Source organism: Miscanthus floridulus, chromosome 14 (assembly GCF_019320115.1).
Source record: "Miscanthus floridulus cultivar M001 chromosome 14, ASM1932011v1, whole genome shotgun sequence".
Classification (NCBI taxonomy): domain Eukaryota; kingdom Viridiplantae; phylum Streptophyta; class Magnoliopsida; order Poales; family Poaceae; genus Miscanthus; species Miscanthus floridulus.
In genome coordinates, this window is record NC_089593.1 from 80658747 (window position 1) to 80677534 (window position 18788).

Consider the following 18788-nt stretch of genomic DNA (forward strand, 5'->3'; position numbering starts at 1 on the left):
ATGGCACCTGGAACTAACGATAAAAATATATCACAACAATGTACAGAAAACCAACACTGCATATTGATTTACCATAATAAGAGTATGTAAATATCACAAACCATGATCATTTCAGCATAATAAGAGTATAGATTCAAGCAAAATACTAAAACTACATACTCATTCTTTATGATGCTCCAACTTCATCCAAATGACATATCATATGTTTCTAAATGCAGGTAAACAAACAGGGCAAAATTGAGACCAGACTCGGAAGTATATATATGTTCAAATAGATGCAGGGCAGAAAGAATGCATTTGCAAATTCTATGTTCACAAATCTATCAAACATCAGTTACAATGACAGAGATGAGCAAAATATTGCCTCACGGCTTACTTTATATTTCCTTCCACGTTTCTTCCCCTACTGCAATGGCAGAGAACAGGACAGACACTACAATTCATGGTGCCAAACACACTAAGAAAAATGAAAACATAATACAAATTACAACACAATAATTAAAAAAATTGCACATTACAACTAGTGCAATTTCTAGTATTAAAAAATGTTATATCAGATCTTGTAAGCTTACTTGCAAAATCAGATCCTTCACAAGTAAATAGGGCGGCATTTCTCCATCTAATGCAAACCTGATAGTAGCTGGCACCTAAAATTAAAAACAAAACAGATCAAAACACCGTATTCTTTTCCTGAAGTTGACTCAAGCGTAAACACAGTATATTACAATGTGATAAGATCATGCACAAAACAGAAAAAATGAGAGGATAGAGCTATTTTGCACAAATTCCACTGCAAAACAGATCACATGATAAGGAAAATAGTCTAGTGAAGTCCCATCTTACAGCAGATACATAAATAATTATGAGAGTGAGAGAGGATAGAGCTCTGGCTATCCTCTGGCTAGCTGCTGGTAGGGCAGGGACACAGAGAGAGACTGAGAGAGAGTGTAAGTGTGAGTTTATGGGGTCTGTGTTGCCATAAATCACAATAAACAAATTTCAAGTTGTGTTAGCACAAATCAAGAGTGATTGTACTTTTGAGGTGTGTGTTGGCACAAATCACAAGTAACAAAGATGTGGTGCGTACTAGCACAAATCACAATAAACAATTTTTTTCTATAAAAGGACCAGGACAAAATTGAGTTGCATGTCAAGCACAAGTTACAAAGATGTGATGTGTGCTAGCATAAATCACAATAAACAAAGGACAAGGTGTGTTAGCACAAATCACAAGAGACAATTTTTTTCTATGAAAGGACAATGACAAAAATTTAGTGTGGGATGGCACAAATCACAATAAACAAAGGATAAGGTGTGTTAGCACAAATCACAAGAGACAATTTTTTTCTCTAAAAGGACAAGGACAATAATTTTGTTCTATGAAAGGACAATGACAAAAACTTGGTGTGGGCAGGCAAAAAACACATTAAACAGATGAAAAGGTGTGTTAGCACAATCACAAGAGATAATTTTTTTTCTATGAAAGAATAAGAACAAAAATTTGGTGTGCACTGACACAAATCACAATAAACAAAGAAAAATGCTAAGCACAAAGAATTAAGCATGACTGTCATGCTAAGCACAAGAAGACAAATAGATGATGACACTACTCACATGTTCCCAGCACAAGAGAACTGAAAACTAAGTTTGCCTCTTAAAATGCAAACCAGGAATCAGTTGTACTGTAAAACCAAGTTCCTAAGAAGTCTGCATTATCCTTTTTTTCCTATGCCTATGTCCTATAGGTTGATACCTATTTTCTACTTGTAGTAGGGAGTGTTTTGTTAAGGTTTAGATTCAATTGAGTATGGCAAAATGTAACTACAACTACCTATGCCTACACTTTCTACAATGACTATGCATATATAGTGAGATTCTCAGTGGTCAGATTTCACACATAAAAGTGCAAGGATAAGAAAGATGACAACCGGCAATATAACAAGGGTGACACTGAAGTGTAACCTGTTTAGTAGGAAAAAGGAGGATGGTGATAATTCTGCTGTTCTAGGAGTGCAAAGGGCAATAAACATTCTACCAAAATCAGTACGGTAACAAATTAGCTATGCACTAGAAGCCTCTAAACAAGCAAACTGCTAGTTAGTCCTCATTCCTAGCTCGCTCAGAAATTATAAGCATCCCACAAATATAATTGAGACAAGCAAGCAAAGATCCACCTATTAACTTGTTGTTAATGCAATTATATTATATATGATCTTCAAAAATTACAAAACACATATATGAAAATTGCACATTTTAAATAGTGCAAATACTACTTGTTGTTAATGCAATTATATCAAAATATGGCTCATGCATGTGGAGCCTGCTAATAGTACAATTAACTTGTGCTACTGAACAAGTCTTTTCTAGACAGAGAGGATGCATTAGTGCCAGCAAAAACATATCAGAAGTCTTTTGCTGAAAATTTAATACGAAAAAACACAAAATTTAATGGGAAATGAAGTGGACATGCACAACACAGAAAAAGCCAACAAGGATGACTTGTTTATCAGCATTAATAAAATAGAAAGACAAACTAGGACACAGCCACAAAAACAAGACAAATATCTGTCACACCCCAAAATTTCTAATTTTGGGTTGTGCATAGAAAACACTAATTAAAATAAATGTTTGGATACTTGGATAAAATTTACCAATCTTAGTTTGAACTAGCGTAAATTTAGTTATAGAAAAAATGTGAATTTTCAAGCTTTTCCAAATTAATTTGACGGGCTATTGCTTGATGTGATGCTTGGTTGTTGATTTATTTCATGTTGTGCGAAAAGATTTTAAAAATGCGTTTAGTAAGTCAATCATCTTTCTCCAGCACTTCTTAGTCTTTCTCACCGATCAAATTCCTTGTTTCCCAACTTAATATCTGCTTGAGAAGTATCCCAAAATTGTTTCCATAAAATCCAATTCACTTCTTTCTGCTCACCATTCATCTACCTATCTCCACGAACACCTCTGGAATTTCTTCGGCTTTTTCCAGAACTTGTTCCCACTTGTTTGTGAGCATAATCTAATTTTTAAATGCTCCAAAATATCTTTTCATGAGCTCCAAATACTTTATTTGGGTTCGTCTTGTTCTAAAATATCTTTGAGAATTTTCCCTGAATTTTCGGGGCCTTCGGAGTATTTTTCGTGGCTTAAAATTCAATTCTGGACTTTTTTAGAATTATTTTATCCATAAAATTAATTAATTCTGAAAATAATAAAATATCTCAGATTTCCTCATGCCCAAAGGCCCTTGTCTTTATTTACTAATGGGCTTTAATAATTAATTAGGCCTATTAGTAAAGGTGGAGGGTGCAACATCAATTAGTACCATATGGCTAGTTGATGTAGATGTGGGGAGTTCTTGGCCAGTGGCGGAGGACGAAAAAAATTTAAGGTAGGGCGAAGTCGATAACATATATAGTAAAGTAATATCTCTCAAAATGGTTCATTAGACATTGTGATAGCGAAGCACAAAGTACAAGCATTTAGGATATAAAGAACTAATATCTCTCAAAATGATTCATTAGACATTGTGATAGCGAAGCACAAAGTACAAGCATTTAGGATATAAAGAACTATAGAAAATACAAGTAAAGTCAACTAACCATGTGACAATGAAGCTTCAGTCACGCCTAGGCGGCCTAGGCAATTGCATTTGCCTATCTTTCTTGTTTTGAAATGTATTCTTGATCTTCTCAAGATCAATTCCTTTGAATATTTCTCGCTCAATGTAGCACACCATTAAGTAATTGAGCCAATCATCAGACATCTTGTTGCGCAATTCTGTTTTGATAATCTTCATAGCTGAAAAGACCCTTTCAACTGATGCCGTCGCTACCGGTAGTATCAATGCCAGCTCAATTAGATGATAAACTGATGGGAAAACAGTATGTCTATCAAGTTCAACCATTTTTGCAGCTAGACTTGCCAGATCATGACAATCTCTAAACTCCTCAATTCTTCTCACATGAATAATAAATAACTCAAGTTGATCTTTTATACCCTTCTTTTCGAAATAGGAGAAATCATCAGAATATATCTCAGTAAGCCGAGCAAGCTTGTGCACATCAAATTTAGAGAATGAATCTCTCGGGTTAAGACAAGAAAAGCAAACAAGCAACTCTGAAGATACCTCATTAAACCGATGATCAAACTCTGTGGTAATAGCATCTATAGCAGCATAGAAGATATCAACACAAAAATAATGGTCTTGAGTGATGTTGTTCTTGCCCCCTTTTCTTGATCTTCCAAATCTTGGTACTGCTTCATTCATATTTGGTATTGGGATATCATTTTCACTGCAAAATTTTGTGGCTTCCTGTAATAGTGGCTCCCAACCATCATTCCTCAAATTCATCAAACGTGTTTTCACATCAATAACCAAAGACATGGCTTGAACAATATTTTGATCCTTCCTTTGCAAGATAAGAGAGAGCTCATTTGTGATGCGCAAGATTTGCAACATCATCTTCATGATGAACACAAAGCTAAAAGACTCCATGATTTCCACTAAACCTCCTGCCCTACTTGGATTACGCTCATCTTGATACACAATTTGTAGAACTTCAATTACTGAATCCCACATTGATTCAATACGAAGTAATGTCTTGTAATGAGAACCCCATCTTGTATCTCCGGGTCTAGCCAAGGATGTTGCTTGATGTTTCCCTCTTCCTGTGGAAATCTCTCCACTGCTCAACTTGCCTAAAAGAATCCTGCGCTGCTTATCTAGCAGTAAATCCTTCCTCTTGCAAGATGAAGTAGTGGTGTTCACAATCAAGGCCACATAATCAAAGAAATCCTCCATAGATGAACAACATCTTGAGATGGAAACAACTACCAACTGCAATTGATGAGCAAAGCAATGGACATAGAAAGCATATGGGTTCTCATCACGAATAAGCTTCTGAAGGCCATTAAATTCTCCTCTCATATTAGAAGCACCATCATACCCTTGCCCTCGTAGATTTGCAATGTGTAACCCATGCTCACCAAGTACTTCAACAACTGCTGTCTTCAGTGCTTCTGAGGTTGTCTCCTTAACATGCTTAATACCTAAAAATCTTTCAATCACTTTTCCTTTCTTGTTCACAAACCTACAACATAGATATTATAATCTGATTAGCTAATTTTAACATTAACAATTATATAATCAATTACAATAACAATTAACATTATATAATCAATTACTTACCTCACAACCACAGCCATTTGTTCTTTGACAGATATATCACGCGATTCGTCTATAAGAATGGAGAAAAGACAACCCGCCATCTCTTCCTTTATTGCTTTGGTGACCTCAATTGCACAACACTCTGCAAGTTCTTTTTGAATTGTTGGGGAAGTCATCTTGGCATTTTTGGGACATGTCTCATCAAATGCAAGCCTCACTTGTTCATTCCTTTCTTTATACCAATCAAGAAACTCTAGAAAATTCCCCTTATTCAAAGAAGCAAGGGACTCATCGTGTCCACGGAATGGTTCAGCTTGCAATGTGAGCAAACTCACAATACCCAATGATGTATCCAACCGAGTTTCATATTTGATTAGTGCATCTTTTGTATGTTTGTCAACCTTATGTTTCACACTTGTTCTTTGATTTTTGAAATCTTCATATGCTGTCCTACACTGATTGTGGATTTTTCCATCATGTTTTGGAAGCGCCAAATATGCATTCTTCCAATTGTTAAACCCCAATGTTGTAAAGACATCATATCCAAATTTGTCATCGATTCGATCACGCTTGAAAAGATAACAATGAAAACAATAGGCCCTATCCTTCTCCACACTGTATTCAAGCCAAGGATGTTGCTTGAACCAACTTTTCTGAAAGCATCTTTTCTTATTTGTTTTAGGGAAATTATAACCAATTGGTTGAGTCGGACCCTTATCTATGAAAGCCCTTCTAACTTCAGATCTAATGTTGATAGAAAATTGATCAATCGGTATACGAAGCCCCGGATCAGTGATAACGTGATCCGGATTGAACTGAGTTATAATACCTTCCCCATCAGTTTCAATCTCCTCTTCATCTTGTAATCCTGCCATTTCATTTTCCATCTCCTCTTCAACTGCAGCAACAGCTTGTTCATACTCATCTGAGTCACAGTCAAAGTCATCTTCCATATTAATATTTTATAATTCCCTGTGTTTCAAAATCAACCAAAGCAAATTAATTTGAAAACCAAATGATTGAATAATAACAATGGGAAAACAAAAAAAGTATCAGAGAGTTGGATGACTTACTGCGTATGTGCTGAGATGCGACCTGCGTCCTGCGACTGCGAACAGTCAGTGCGACAGTGCCGAAGGCTTCGTCTCAACGTCGGTGATCGCCGGCTTGCTGTTGCTGCCCGCACCGCATCCGAGACCAAGAAGCGAAGTCACGAACTGCCGTCTGCCGAACTGGCGAGCCGCGATAGGAATTTGGAGCGGCCGGCGGCGGAAGGCAAAGCCGCAAAGGGGTCGTCCTTACACAGTTACGCTAGAAAATGAAAGGGCTAGCTAATGTGCTTGCGCAGCCCACAAGCACAAGCCCACAAGGCAAGCGTCAAGGCCCAAAAGGCAAAGGCCAACTAATGAAGTGAACGGTTCAGACGTTCAGTCATCTTTCTCGTGCGGACATTCAGAGTTTGTTCGATAGGACGATAGTAGCAGCCAGCGGACCTTCAACCTGGAATCCATGGTGGCCGGATCAACTTGGGGTGGGTATCCGCGTGGAGCCAAGGTAGGGCGAGCGCCCTACCTTGCCCTACCGAGCCCTCCGCCCCTGTTCTTGGCCCTATATATATGTACCAATACCTTGGGCAAAACACCTCATAACCATTGTAAAAGGAGCCCCTAGTTTGGGAATTCCTGAAAAGTCTTTTCTCTATACTACGTCGTCTCCAACGCCTTGCAACTAATAAACGTTGGTCACCTCAGGTCGCCATGGCAGCCTCCGTGTCGTTCGCTGACACCTCAGTTGGCCCTGTAGCCGCTGCCACCTCTTTAGGAGCCAACGTTGCTGCCATCACCACATCATCTACATGCATCTTGGTGAGAACCATGCTGCTGGTCTCCACTGCTGGTCTCCATCACGTGAGGAGAAGACCATACGAAGCACTTGGTTGCCGCCTCTATGTTCCGCCCTGCCGCCTGACGTCGTTGTACGTCCTTTGTCTTTGAGACATGGTGAGCTCTTGCACACAAACCCTCTTTATCTTGTCTGTTTGCTTGTCCGGTCGCTGATTCTCTTGCTTATGATCGCGTACGCTAACCATGTAGCCTATGTATTATGCAAGCTCTCTTTATCCACGTACGTGACTTATATGCTGAATGTTTGGCAACATCCCTTGCTTCTTATATCCAATCTGCAGTATGCACACACCTACCACGTGCTTGTCGCCATGTCTGGCTGTGTGCTCTCCCTGCCCGAGCAGGTGAGGAAGCCAAGTTTGCTGACTATCGAGCTCCAATGGAAATCTGCCGACATACATCCATCGCCCCAAGGGAGCCAGAAAGAATGCCACTTGTCATCTTGCCTCGGCTTGATCGAGTGTATGTACTAGTCATCCGTCGTCGTCTGCTCGCAGCTGGATCTCCGTGCTCCAAGAATGCTCCAGCTCGATCGTGTGACCTTCACCACGTCCAGCCATTGATGATTCATTGATGATTCTATCAGTTCTGTTGCTGAGAATTCGAAGTCCAGCATCCTTTCTTGTTTTGCCTTTATGTTAACCCTGCTTTCTCACGATCCTGTTTCGTTAATTATTTTTCATACATCCTATGCCCACCGCCGCGGCGTGTCATACTTTCTTCCTGCCGCCCAGGATTGCTGCCGCCTGACATGCCTGGACGTGTACATACATCTCCACAGGTAGCAAGTTGCCGAGGCCGTTGTTTAGCTGTCTAACATGTCCATCGCTGATTGATGCCGGTTCGTCCTGCGCTCTGATCGATGTCACAATTTTGCTGCCCGGCCACACGGTAGGCTACTAAACTCCTCCCTTTTTGTACGTATATCTGTGAATGTCATCTCCGATCATCACTAGTGTTCGCTTGACTGCATGCCTCCGTATGTCAAGCTGTCAGCCGAGTCCAGCCCTGTAACAGTCCATCTGCTTTCAGAAGTTAAACAAGCAAGCAATTGGCCAATGGGAGAATACCTGTCCACACTTATATTTTCTTGTAAGCCTTTATCTATCCTCCTTTAATCCTTCGTTTTCACATCTAACTTTCATTTAGTTCAATCTTGTTGCGCTAGTGTTGACGTGACTCGGTTTGTTAGTGTCAACATTTTTCATGTCACATGTTTTTAAAAGTTTTATAAATTAAATACTAATTTGATTAGTGTGCATGCTACCAATATTCTGAAATAGGAGCAAACATAGGTTCTGCACCATGGCATTTCATAAACAAAATATTAATTTGCTTAATTGCTAATAAAAATATGTTTTTAATTCTTCTTAGCTCAAACATGCATTACATATAATCGGAACAGATGTTCTCACGTGTCCTTTCATCTTTGAAAATTTAAGTATAATTTGACTTAAATTATACGTCTATATTTATTAATAAAAAATGACTAATCCTAACTCGACTTTTGGATTAAACATGATTTGACTAATCTGAATTAATAAACTTCACATGGTTTTGTTTAGCTAAAATAAATCAAGCAGGGAGGTCCTTCTTTTCTTTTATAATATAAAACTCCCGGACGTCGTTTCTTGTTCATCGTAGTTCCGGTTAGAGTGTTTCTCCTGTCTGTGTGATCGTAGCAATTCGTATGTTGGTTTTCAAACCTTTTTATTGATTGGTGTATTGTTCTAATCTACTATGTTTGCAATGCATGTTTGTTCGGATGCTTGTGTGGTGCTTTGTGATCGGTCTCAGTCGGTGAGTTTTGCGTTGGTGATCTATAAGAAGTTGGAGATCAAGAAGAAGATTACTGAAGGTTTTGGCTACAAGAAAAAGAAGATAAGAGCTTAAGGCAAGTATAGTTTGGGTTTTCTCTCTGTAACCATGATCTTGAAACTTGATTAATGAATATGCTATAAACATAAACAAGATGACTTTTTAGCAACAGAAGGACTTGTCTTGTAACTGATCATCCGGGATTTAACGTACAACTGTGAGGGCTATATGGCTCTGGCTCTAGTTATTTGAGAAACCCTTTTCTAGCTGGTTAGAGGTCTGCGAGTTGGGTATAGGACAGCCTCTGTCCTGTTGAGCCTAGCTTTGGAAGCGGCATTTTACTTTATTTTTGGAAAGGGGGGTTCCTATATCTAATGACCCTGTGGCCCTGGCCGGTTAGACGAGCTCTTGGGTGGCTTTATATGGTTTCTGGTGTTTTGGACCTTGCAAACCCATACATTTGGAAATCATGACTCACAGTGAAAGTGTATAGCCTCTGCAGAGTGTAAAACTGTTATAATAGCCGTGCTCACGGATACGAGCGGCCTTGGAACACTTACATTAAGGGATAATGACTTTTACTTGTTGAGATAATCATTTGTGTTTAATGTTTAAGTTATTTATTATTCAATCACACTTGATCATGTGGTTATGGAATACTCTACCTTGTTCCTATATTTGCGGAGTTCGACATGGACTCACTCTTGCAATTTCCCCCACACCTCAGGCTAGATATCAGTTTGCTAGAGTCTGAAGGAGTTAGGCTTGTGATCAACCAGTCAGTTGGATCCAGTGGAGTGAAGTCTACACCCGGAGATCGGAGTTGTCTACTCGTTGATTGTTTCTAAAGTTAATTCTTTTTACTAAGTACGCTATGTATTTAAGCGTTGTTATTTGATATCACCCCTCAATTGTAGCTGTATGTGAGATTTGATTCTAAAAACTCACATATGGTGTGCATCAGGTTTTGTCCTTAAAACCGGGTGTTACAATATCAGTCAGTGTTATTGTAATTAGCACGGGCGACGCCATATGTTTGGGGAGAGAAAAAATGGGCTTTGCAGACTACCAAAGTGTGTGTGTGAAGAAACCCTCTACCTCTGAACTGCAAACACCTTCTCCACCGGGAACAGCTGGTCTCTCCCCATATAATCAGCACTTCCTGCACAACGCATGCTCGACCATGACAAAAATACTCTAGTTGTACAAAGTTAAGGAGCCACAACATGGACCACACTAGCATTGCATCCACAAGACCCACACATCTCATCCAGCCATGCATAAGAAAAATGACACAATGCAGGCTGCCCCATGTAAAAGGAGGGATTAAAAGGAAAATAGGGGGAAAACAAGAATAATAACAACAAACCTGTCTAAAATGCTTGCAAGTCTTCACTAGTTCAACTTCATCAATCTCGTCCTCTGACAAATGTGGATCCAAAGAAGCTAAGTCGTTTTCTTCAGAGTTCATATCAAAATCATCATCATTCTCCCCATTGACAGATTCAGCATCAGAACTGAAGTCTTCATTACCTAGAAAAATACGAGTTAGCTTATAAATAGAGTTTCAGTTAAAAACACATGAGTTTTAGTTAGAAACAGAGTTTCAGTTATAAAATAGAGATTCAGCAAATTAACTGAAGCAACGAAATGAATAATAGGTTTTAGATTGCAGAAATATAACAAAGTAACAAGTTCAGTGTGACTGTTAGCACAAATGCACAACATCTCAAGACCTTTCAGGTGCCTGACACAAAAGTTTATTTTCTATAATTTCTTGTTTCGTCTTGAATTAATAAAGCTGCCCATAAAAAGAAATCTAGCAAACATATACGAAGAATAGGATACTAGCACTTGATTCATACTAAGGTGGCATAAACGACAACTGTTTTTTGCTCTGCATTTAGTAAAGAAAACAGATACAACACCATATATATATATATATATATATATATATATATATATATACGTATTGCTCAATAATTTTTCTCATTCCGCCATGCCACCTCAACACTCTTGCGCAGATGTGGCCACAGACCAAGACTAAACAAATCTAACTATCTCGGCCATATAGGTCTGCACAATGAACCATGTCAGCCAGTCAAAACAAAGAATCCGATTTCAGAGATACCAACAAGGATGCCCGTTCCTGGGTTCAACTGGTTGCCCAAAAAGAAGCAGTCTGCTGCTGCTGCATCTCATTGGGTTGGAGTTGCAGAAGAGGAGAAGAGTTCAAACCAATCAGTAATTGGTGGATGCAGCTAACAAGTAGCAGGTCCCTATTCCATGTTAACCAGTGTCATTGTTTCAGACATCCCGGATAAGTATACAATTCTATGACTACTGCTATCAATGTACTCACAAATCACAGGATGGGGGCCGGTGAGAAACCTATAATGCAGTCATGGACACTCAACTCTGATTTATTATTATACTGTGTACTGAATCAAGAAAGAGATTTCCTGGCACATGCTGAATTGAACAAATACAACAAACCAGTACGGAGGAGTAGATTTGGTATACGGTAACAAACAAACAGGCATATGCAAACAGGCCCTCTACTATGTTCATGCCATTAGAACATCACTGACCTTAGCAGCAAGGCAAGAGTCTGAAATACACCATAGATAAACTAGGATACAGAAACACACTAGTTCAGATCTCTTGCACTTCCAATTCAATGCTATGTGATACTAAGATAAGGAAAAACCAGAGCACTACAAGACACATGTTCAAACTCGATTTAGCAACAACCAAAGGTAAGTATAAGGTAATGCATGTGAAGACCCCACAAGACACCAAATCTGAACCTATACTGATTTGGACCAGTTGAGAAATTTATAAGGGAAAATTTCAGCATGTGGATAAGCTGCACTCCTACTCTACATTTCCGATCGCTACACCATGTATCACTAAAATGTTCACATGTCCTAAAAATCAACTTACAAAGTGACCTATATGTCCATGCTTGTCTGCTATCACACCATTCATACTAAGGTGCCATAAAACAACAACCATTATTTGCTCTGCATTCAGTTAAGAAAACAAGATCTGATGAAATGAAAAGAAAAAACAGAGCACGAACAGAGATCGTAAACTGGCTGCAATGAACTAGTGAAGCAACCACAAGCAACCTATCAGATCAAATAAACTGAGGGGAACATAAGCCAATACAACAGATGGAAATCAAAATCGGGGGACCAAAATTGATACTAAAATTCCCCAACCCTAAGCAGCTCAAATCCGCGGCATTCCACTCCACTAGAACGAACCTCAACCTAGTTAAACCTAGCTGCTCCAAAGACAGCAACCACAACCGCGATGGCCGCCGGCGTTCTGGATACTGAGGCATTCCTGGCCGCTGCAAACGTCGGGCGTAGCGTACAAAGCAGCATGAAGTCGGGCGCGGGGGCGAGGGGGGAAACAACGCGGGGGCGGGGGCGTAACGTGGGAGGTGGAGGCGGAGGCGAGCCACGAGGACTTGAACGGGCGAGCCGGCTGTAGCACCTCGCCGCGGTGGTCGTCGTTGCTGGTGACGCAATGGACACGGGAGGGCTTGGCGGCACCGGAATTGATGGTGGCCTAGCATAATGCGGATCCAACATACCCAAACGATGAATTCATGGAATCGAAGGAAGCAAAAGCAAAAGCAACAAACCTGGAAACTGATGGAATCGCCTTTGTGAGCATAGTAAGAAGAAGACGGGAAAATGAGGCAGCTAGAAATGGATAGGCGCGGCTCCCAATTTGAAACAGTAAGTAACGTCTAGAGTGGGCCCTGCAAATCAGCGTCACAAACCAACCGGCACCAAATCGGACATAGATATGATATATTCATCATCCAGTGGATAGAAAATTCGGGTGCCAATAAACCACAAAACACATAGATATGATATAGCATTTCTGTATATATTATTGTATATACTGTAAATCTCTTTTGAAAAAGTCGTCCTGTACTCGTGTAGTAGTAAAATTCTCTAAATTTGAGTATAAATAGTGAAGCTGGATACATGGAATTTAGTTATGACAGCTTCTCACAGCATTCAGTATGGACAGTGTTCGCCTAAACGGCCAGTAAATGGTAAACGGTGGTAAATTGTTTTGTTTAGGGGGTAAACGGAAGTTAAACGGTTGACCGTTTAAACGGTAAAAAAAATGGGAAAAACGGTCTAAACGGCCTAAACGGAACGGAGATAAACAGCATTAAACAAGCTAAACCGCTGTTTAGGCGAACACGAGGTAAATCTAGTTCAGTTTTGAATCGATAAATTTGTATACTTAAGTTTATTATATTTATAAATGTGTACACTTGATATGTTACATGCATAAATCTCTATATTTGGTTCTTTTCACATGCATAAATATATATACATACCAAAATAATTGATTTTTACTCGGATAAATATGTATAAATGCTAGAATACTTGATTTTTTACATGCACATATATAATTATATGTATTTTTTTAAGGTACAAAACCGTTTAGATCGTTTAACTTTGTTTAAACACCGTGTAAACAGCCTAAAGACAAAAAAAAAAGAAAACCTTTAGTCCCGGTTGATAATACCAACCGAGACTAAAGAGGCCTCCCGGCCTGGCCACGTGGGCCGGCCCTTTAGTCCCGGTTGGTATTACCAACCGGAACTAAATTTTTTATTTTTTTTCTTTTTTTTTGTTTCTATTTTCAATTGATGATTCGTGTTGGTTTTTGAATAGGTTTTCGAATACGCATTCTACGCTGCTAATAATATACGTATTCTACACGCTTATAATGTTCGAACATTTCGTACAAACTAATGTATGAAACTAACGTATATATTACATGCATATACATATATTGTACGTTATTTTATGTACATATAATATGTATATATATATATATATATTACAAATAAAGTTTGTATTGTATATTCTATCATATCCTTGGGATAACAAATTCACTCCATCTGGTTTGGCTTCCATATTTCATTCACGTCATTGTAGAACTCGTCGGCGAGGTTTAAGACCTGGTCATTAAGAAATTCTGCTATGGTCTCTTGAATTGCTTTCAATTGGTCACGTCGTATGACTTTTTTCTTCAACCATAGAGTCTTCAATAAAAGTTAAAGGAAAAATATTAATATATATATATATATATATATGTGTGTGTGTGTGTTGGTCACGTGATTACTTATATATATGAGCAATAAAAGAAATTGTGAATATATGAATATATTTATATAACGTACTTTGAGGGTCTCTTCAGGAATTCTTTTTGTGTACGCCATGATGAACTCGCAAACATAGTATCCGCAGTAGTTATTCCCCTATTCTTGCCTCAGAACCAACTTTTATGAGAAAAAAGATCCGGTGAATTAAAAGCATGCATGGTGTTAATTGAATTATATATATATATATATATATATATATATATATATATATATATATATATATATATATATATATATATATATATATGTAGCTAGTACTTACTTTGTGTGCGATTACATCTAGTGGTGCTTTGCAATGTTTCATGTGGTGTTCCTCAATGAAACTTTTTCAAACACTGCGCCCAATAAAATAAAAAAATTAATTTGACCTTTAATAATTGTTGCAGTTAAGAGATCAGGGTATATATAGTTGCTAGAGAGACCAAATTACCCTTGGATAATATCTATCATGTCTTGGTACTCTGTTTGCTCTTTTCTTAACGAGTCTAAGATGCTCAACCAACTATTGGCCATATCGATGACCGTCAATATCTAGTGATTGTTGCATATGTTTTTATACACAAATATGATCGACATTAACTAGAGTCAACATATATATATGGGAGATAGCTTAGCTAGTAAGCAAATAATTGAACAAATGTCCATATGATCGACATTAATTATTTAACACTCACTTGAAGTTGTAGGGGAAGAGTATGTCCTTGTTTTGTTGGTTTACTAAGAACCTCATGAGATTTTCCTCGAGTTCAGCTTTCCATTGAGGCGGGGGATTAGGGTGTTTGAATACGACATTTGGATCAACAAAACCAACATCATTATCCTTTCTCTTTCTGAGTTCTGTCATCTCATATCTGCATATATAAAAATATAGTGTGAGGATATATAATTTATATATATATACATGTAGCTTTATATATATACACTTTAATAGTAGAAAATAATCACACTTACAGACAATAGCAGCTAATGAGCCTTTTGTCGAGAGAGTCCAGGTGGCATAGTTGGTGTAATTCTAAAAACTCGACATATATAATGTCATTGACACGGAAGTAATGTTGGTTTCTAACTCTAACAGAAACAAAGTTCTCTCCCCGTTCACATGCCACCATGTACCACTTGTTTAGCAGGTACATTTGCGTACCCAGTTCACCTAAGGCCTCAAGGCTGTATAGACTCTTTCCATGTTCGAATTTCTTCCAAGGATCCACTTTCGGAGCAGATGGTCCTTCAGCGAGCACTTGGGCAAGGTCCAAACCGGTATCCTCGTAAAACCGAGCTAGGTCCTCAAAATCGACATCCAGTACGTCTTAGTTTGAACCATATTCATTATGAATGATAAGAGGGGGGACTGATTGTTGCGATTGTTGTCTGAGTTGTGCAACACCTTTCCCTGCTCTAGTCTTTTTCTGCGCCGCCTCAAATGACTTGGTGAGAGAGCGATCGTAGTCCGATTTTGGCAGGGTCTTTTGAGATTCCCGCTTTTTCTAGTCCACCTTCTTTCTTAGAAGATCTAGAGGTAGGTAGAAGTACGGTTTCTCTGGGTTCTCCCTCGCTTCTCGTTGCTTTCTTACTTTTTCGAAGAAACTGCTCACATCTTTTTGTACTGCAACATTTAATTCTTTTTCACTCTTCTCGTAAGCCAGTTTTTGGGGAATAACTGGATTAGAGGAGGCTTTCTTCTTTGCCGGTTGCTGGGCCAACGACTTCATTTGCGGGGCAGACCTCTTAGGAGCTGGCTACTTCTTGGTCATGAAGGGAGGCGGGGCAGCCGTTGGAGACCTCCTTGGAGGCGTTGGAGACCTCCTTGGAGGTGGCGGCGGTGGTGGCATTGCATAATCATTGCCCGGAGCACTATGATGATCTAGAGATTGAATAATTGGACTTAGGTTGGCGGAGGCCCTACTGTGTGAGTACAAAAAAGAATAATTAGGTATAAGAAATTGTTATTATTAATCATGCATGTCAATAGAAAACTAGTGAAAAAATTATTTCACTCACTTTTGTCCGCACCTATTGTCTGGCAGTTGAGGAAGCGGCGGTGGACTAGAGACCCTAGGAATAATGATGTAGCGCTTGCGCCATAGTATGAATGTCTTCTCTGCTTCTCCTAGAGTCTTCTCCCCATCACCTCCTAGAATGTCAAGAGCCAGATCACTAAAACCTTTATTAACTCTATCCACTGAGACGCTAACATATCCAGGTGGTATTATTGCCCCATGGATTCTTGGTGTCTTGGTAGGATCTGAAGGAGAAAAAACACCGAGAGCCACCATGATTGTGGCATTCCCTTTTGGAATATGTAGCTCACATGATGTAAACGGTGTAGTGATGTCATCCATAGGGAAACGTAGCATTGAGTCATCTTGATTTGGCAACTCCATGGAAGCGCAGCTGCTTTTCAACTGATCAGGGGGGCTAATATTAATGTTGATTCCTGCCTTTGGGCACTCATTGCTATTTGCACTTGCTTTATGATTTTGTCCTGCATTCTAGCTTGCATGTCTTTTTCGCGCTCCTGTGCTTGAAGCAACGCCTCCCGTGACTCACGAACATATTCCTCCAACATGCTGATCCGCGCTGCTTCCTCATCCTTCCTTCTCTGTCGGCTTCTGTAGGTATCTCTATCATTAGGGAAACCATGCTCTCAAGAAATGTTCTGTCCTAAACCTCCCGTTCGGCCACTGTGTTCAGCAGTCCCGATGGCATACGTCAATTCATCCTTCTCTCTATTGGGCCTGAATGCACCAATAGCTTTAGCTTGTAGAGCATAAGAAAATCTTTGTGTTGCTTTTTCGAGTTTTGGGCCATAAACCAGCTTCCCGGTCTCTAGGTCCAGTCTTCCTCCATGAGCGAAAAAACAATTCTTCACTTGTTTGGGCCAATTGAGTGATTCTGGTGTGATACCCTTGGCAAGAATGTCCACTTCCATTTTTTCCCACTTGGGAATGGCAGTCGCGTAGCCACCTGATCCCATGCCATGGTGGTATACCTTATGTCGGGCATTCTCTTGGTTCCTTCTCACCCATTCCTCACCCTCTTCTGATGTCTTGTACTATACCAAATCATTCTAGTAGGGCCTCAACTTCGCGAGCGGGCCACTAGTATTGAAATTGGGCATTAGGTTCTTCTTGACGTATTTCATGTATAGGGATTTCTTCCGAGTCTGGAATTGTGTGGCCATCTTCTTCATAGCCCACTTTCAAACTAGCTCCTTCAATTCATCATCGTTGATATCATCATAATCATCCGCTTGCAACATGGAATGTTGAAGGATATTTTCCCAAATTAAATTCTTATCAAGATCAGAGACAAAACTAACATGAGGCTCGTTGATCTTTTGCTTCCATTCACGGGCACTGATCGGAAGTCTATCCTTTACAAGGCACCCACAGTGTTGCATGAATTTCCTTGCATGTGGACCAAGTGGTTCGCCTGTCTCGATATTGAATTCCGATATTATGTAGCACCCCTCCAATGGCTTTTTTGGGCCTCGAATATTTTTGCTTTTCGCCGTTGTGGTCGTCGGTCTAGAGGGCTACGTTTAAAAAAAATAAATATCATGTGTACACATAATAGATGATAGATATTCAAATATATATAAATATATATACCTCGCCAGTATTTTCTTGCACAATATTTTCTTGGTTATCTTCAAGAGCCAGGTATTGACTCCCGTCATCTACATCCTGCTGGTCACCATCGGCAAATTGAGTGCCGGTGTTGATAATATCCATCATTTCTTCATCCATGCTGTCTTTTGGGGCAGCCATCTAGCTTTTACACTACTAGATATATCTATAAAAAATAAAAACTATGTCTATAAAATGGACTCCTGTAGGACGTGCCACCTCGAGGATAGTAACATTTGTAGATGATATTTGTAGGTCTGAAGTTATCAAATATCCATCAAATTCTAGCTCAAAAACATGTTAAAATAAATAACCATCCGTACTAGTTGACCTTGCTTACATGATCATCTCGGCGAGCATTTCTCCACCGGACGGCACCGTACTTGGCCACGGAAGAGCTCCGATTCTACAAGGAAGGAAACATGGTCTTCCATGACCGTTGCCGCTCTCCCTCGTAGAATCAAAGCTCCTCCTTGACGTCCATTACCGCTCGGCAAAGAACATGCTAGCCGAGATGAACACGGTCTATAAGTTCAACTAGTACGGATTTTCTACAATTTTCTAACTATTTTCTAAGTATTTCATTTCATGGAAAAATTAATTCTAAAAAATAAAAGGCATGATTTCTAAGTATTTCATTTCATGGAAAAATTAATTCTAAGTGACCTGCTCGACATCGGTGAGCTCACGGGCGTTTCATGGAAAAATTAATTCTAAGTGACCTGCTCGACAAAATTGAGAAAAAACACACGCTCTCATGACCTTGCTTACGTGATCATCTCGGTGAGCATTTCTCCACCGGACGGCACCATACTTGGCCACGGAAGAGCTTCGATTCTACGAGGAAGGGAACACGGTCTTCCACGACCGTTGCCGCTCTCCCTCGTAGAATCAAAGCACCTCCTTGACGTCCGTTATCGCTCGGCAGAGAACATGCTAGCCGAGATGAACACGGTCTGCAAGTTCAACTAGTATGGATTTCCTACAATTTTCTAACTATTTTCTAAGTAGTTCATTTCATGGAAAAATTAATTCTAAAAAATAAAAGGCATGATTTC

General features: G+C 39.4%; 1 protein-coding gene across 1 annotated transcript; it reads right to left on the bottom strand.

The window, feature by feature from the left end:
* Positions 1-3619: 3619 nt before the first annotated feature.
* Positions 3620-5471, bottom strand: LOC136503854 (uncharacterized). The gene is made up of 2 exons (XM_066498800.1): positions 5192-5471; positions 3620-5093 (listed from the first exon to the last, which is right to left on the bottom strand). The coding sequence occupies exons 1-2, from the start codon at positions 5344-5346 to the stop codon at positions 3620-3622; spliced, it is 1629 nt and encodes a 542-aa protein (XP_066354897.1). The 5' UTR covers positions 5347-5471.
* Positions 5472-18788: the final 13317 nt, after the last annotated feature.